This window comes from Vollenhovia emeryi, unplaced genomic scaffold, assembly GCF_000949405.1.
Source record: "Vollenhovia emeryi isolate VEMERY1.0 unplaced genomic scaffold, V.emery_V1.0 DF942194.1, whole genome shotgun sequence".
NCBI classification, from domain to species: Eukaryota; Metazoa; Arthropoda; class Insecta; order Hymenoptera; family Formicidae; genus Vollenhovia; species Vollenhovia emeryi.
The window spans coordinates 1,073-3,741 of NW_011964172.1; the positions used below are offsets into that span (position 1 = coordinate 1,073).

A 2,669-nucleotide genomic window follows, 5' to 3' on the forward strand; every position below is an offset into this window, starting at 1 on the left:
AGGAAAGCCCGAGATCGGGGCACTTGTTACTATCGCGTATCCGCTAACATACTGTACGCGTTAAACACTTGTCCGTCAGGCCTTCGGCCTGCCGTCAACCTATCTTGTGAAACTCAGTTAAATAAAGTGAATCTGTGAGATCCAACGATGCCTTCTTGAAGTGACCTCCGACCAGCCACATCCCATCAAAGAACCCCTTCGGTTCTCGTCAGAACACCTCCGGAGCGAGTAAGAAGGAAAATACACCGCGCACGGAGCGACGCGGCAACACGTCGAATGTGATTGGTAAGCCTTGGTCTTCGCTGTCGGTGACAGTCTTGAGTATGTCGAGATGAGTTGCATGCCATTTTGCTAGTGGGAAACCGCCCGCCATGCAGAGGCCCTTTAGTTGATGTGCGACCTCCTGCAATTGTTATATTGTATCTGCACCACCAAATATAATATGTCATCGACATACCTGCCGTGAGTGATGGATGGCACAGCCAGTGGATATTTATGTCCTTCGTCCTCTGCTAGTTGTAACAGCGACCTTACGGCCAAGAACGGCGCGGCCTTTGTCCCGTAGGTGACCGTTGTCAGATGATATGGCACTTCATTGAGTTGATCGTCCATCCAGAGTATCCGCTGCAACTCCCAGTCATCCTTGTGAATTTTGATCTGCCTGTACATCTTGGTGATATCCGTACCGAAAATGTGATGATGTCTCCTTATCCAGAGGAGAACATCTGAGATGTTCGGATGCAATTTCGCTCCAGTGTACATGAGGTCGATGACCGAGTAGCCCGATGTGGATGCGCAGGAGCCATTAAACACGACCCGCAGCTTTGTTGTTGTACTGTCAGGCTTGAGAACACCGTGATGTGGCAGGTAGAAGTGTGAGCGACGACTGGAGATGGATGATGCCTTCGTCATGTGGTTGAGTGTCTCGTAATCCATCATAAATTGGTGATAGAGACGTTGATATTTCACATCCTTTGAGAATCGTCTGCGTAATCCCTTGAGGCATTGATGAGCAGCGTTGTACGAATCGCCCAGAAGATCTACTGGTGATTTGAGTGGAATCCTGACGACGTATCTCCCTGATGAATCACGAGAGTGTGTAGCCTTGAAGTGTTCTTCGCACCTCTGCTCGTCAGGGGTGAATTGATTGACATCGTGAGTAGGCACCTCCTCTTGAACCCAAAATTTTGTCAATAACTCATTGAGAACATCCTCGTTGACTTGAGTAGAAGCATGGTGCGTTGATGTGCGTATTGCTTCTCTATTGACTGGTCCAAGAACGAGCCATCCAAAAATGGAGAGTTGCGCTATCGGCATGAGTGGAGAATGCCTGATGATGTTGGGCTTGATGATTTGCCCGTAAGCGTCTGCGCTGATGAGGATGTCAACTGGCCGCGGGATGAGAAAATCTGGATCGGCTAATGCCAAGTTCCTGAGATGCGGCCATTCTTCCGGTTCCGCCTCGAAAGATGGTAAGATTGATGTAACTGTCCGGAGGACATGAGCTTGAATTGTGGCAGTTGCGTTGGAACGTGTCGAGCGTAGCGTGAGTGACACGACTCCTCGTGTCCGAGTACACTCCTTGCCTGCAATTCCATGGACGACAATACCTGAGTATTGACGAGGGATGTTGAGCTGCCGAATGAGATTCTCCGTGACGAAGGTGAGTTCGGATCCTGCGTCAATGAGTAGACGCGCTGAGTGATGAGTGTTGGATGAGCTGATCAATGCCAAGGCTGTGGCGAGTAGAGTTGAGCAGGATGAGCGGACGTGTGAGCTGGTCTCGACGACTGCACCGTCTCTTCAGGTTGCGGGCGTGCCCGACGAACCACAGGTTGATTGAGCGGACGAAGCTGTCAGTGAGTGGCGGAGTACGCCGATGATGCGTCGCGCTTGCATGTGGCACAGCGTTTCCTCCTGATGAGCGTTCCCCGAGAAATGCTCGTGATGAGTGAGCGCAGAGGGCCATGAGACCTCGAAGTAGGCGTGTTCCTTGAGGAGCGCCTTGTGCGTCTCCTCAATTTGAAACCAGAGCTGATTTACCTCTTCAACAGAAGTCTCTGCAAGAGACTCCGGGAGAATTTCTGCGATGGCCTTGAGAGTGGAGATTCGATCCAGCTGCGTCTGCACCTTCAGGGCGAGTTCTGTGGAGAGCCAAACCGGAGACGCCGTCCTCAAGGATAAGCGATCTCCCGGCCGCAGTTCCAGTTGCTGAGTCACCGGGCGGTCCGCCTTGCCCGTTTTATGATCGTCCGACCAGTGATGTTAGCTGTGCCGCTTTCTGGCGCATGCGCACTGCGATGGCAGTGAAATCCAGTAACGTACATATGACGTGAGAGATGAACACCGACAGTTCTGGCGGGATGTGGGACAGCAGGAAGGTTAGGTGTGCGGGATGAAAATGTAAGTAATATATATTATTATTTATGTAATTATTAGTTGTGCAATATTGTGTATTATGGAGCCAAATGTTGCTAAAAAAGCCGGTAAAAAGCCATATAATAGACGATTTCAAAATAAATGATTAAATGAAGATATTTTTAAGGAATGGTTGGCTTTCCATTCCGAAGTAAATAAAGCATTTTGTGTAGCATGTAATGCCAGCATTAGATGTTGTAGGACAGATTTGATAAAGCATTCACGAACGGCTAAACATATAGATAACATCA

At 49.4% G+C, this 2,669-nt stretch overlaps 1 protein-coding gene across 1 annotated transcript; it reads right to left on the bottom strand.

The window, feature by feature from the left end:
- Positions 1-457: 457 nt before the first annotated feature.
- LOC105569746 lies at positions 458-2,144 on the bottom strand (the record flags this gene model as incomplete). The annotated part of the gene is made up of 2 exons (XM_012026451.1): positions 458-1,736; positions 1,830-2,144. Coding segments are annotated over 2 exons (1,594 nt in total), but the record flags the coding sequence as incomplete, so codon positions are not given.
- Between the last annotated feature and the right edge of the window lie 525 nt (positions 2,145-2,669).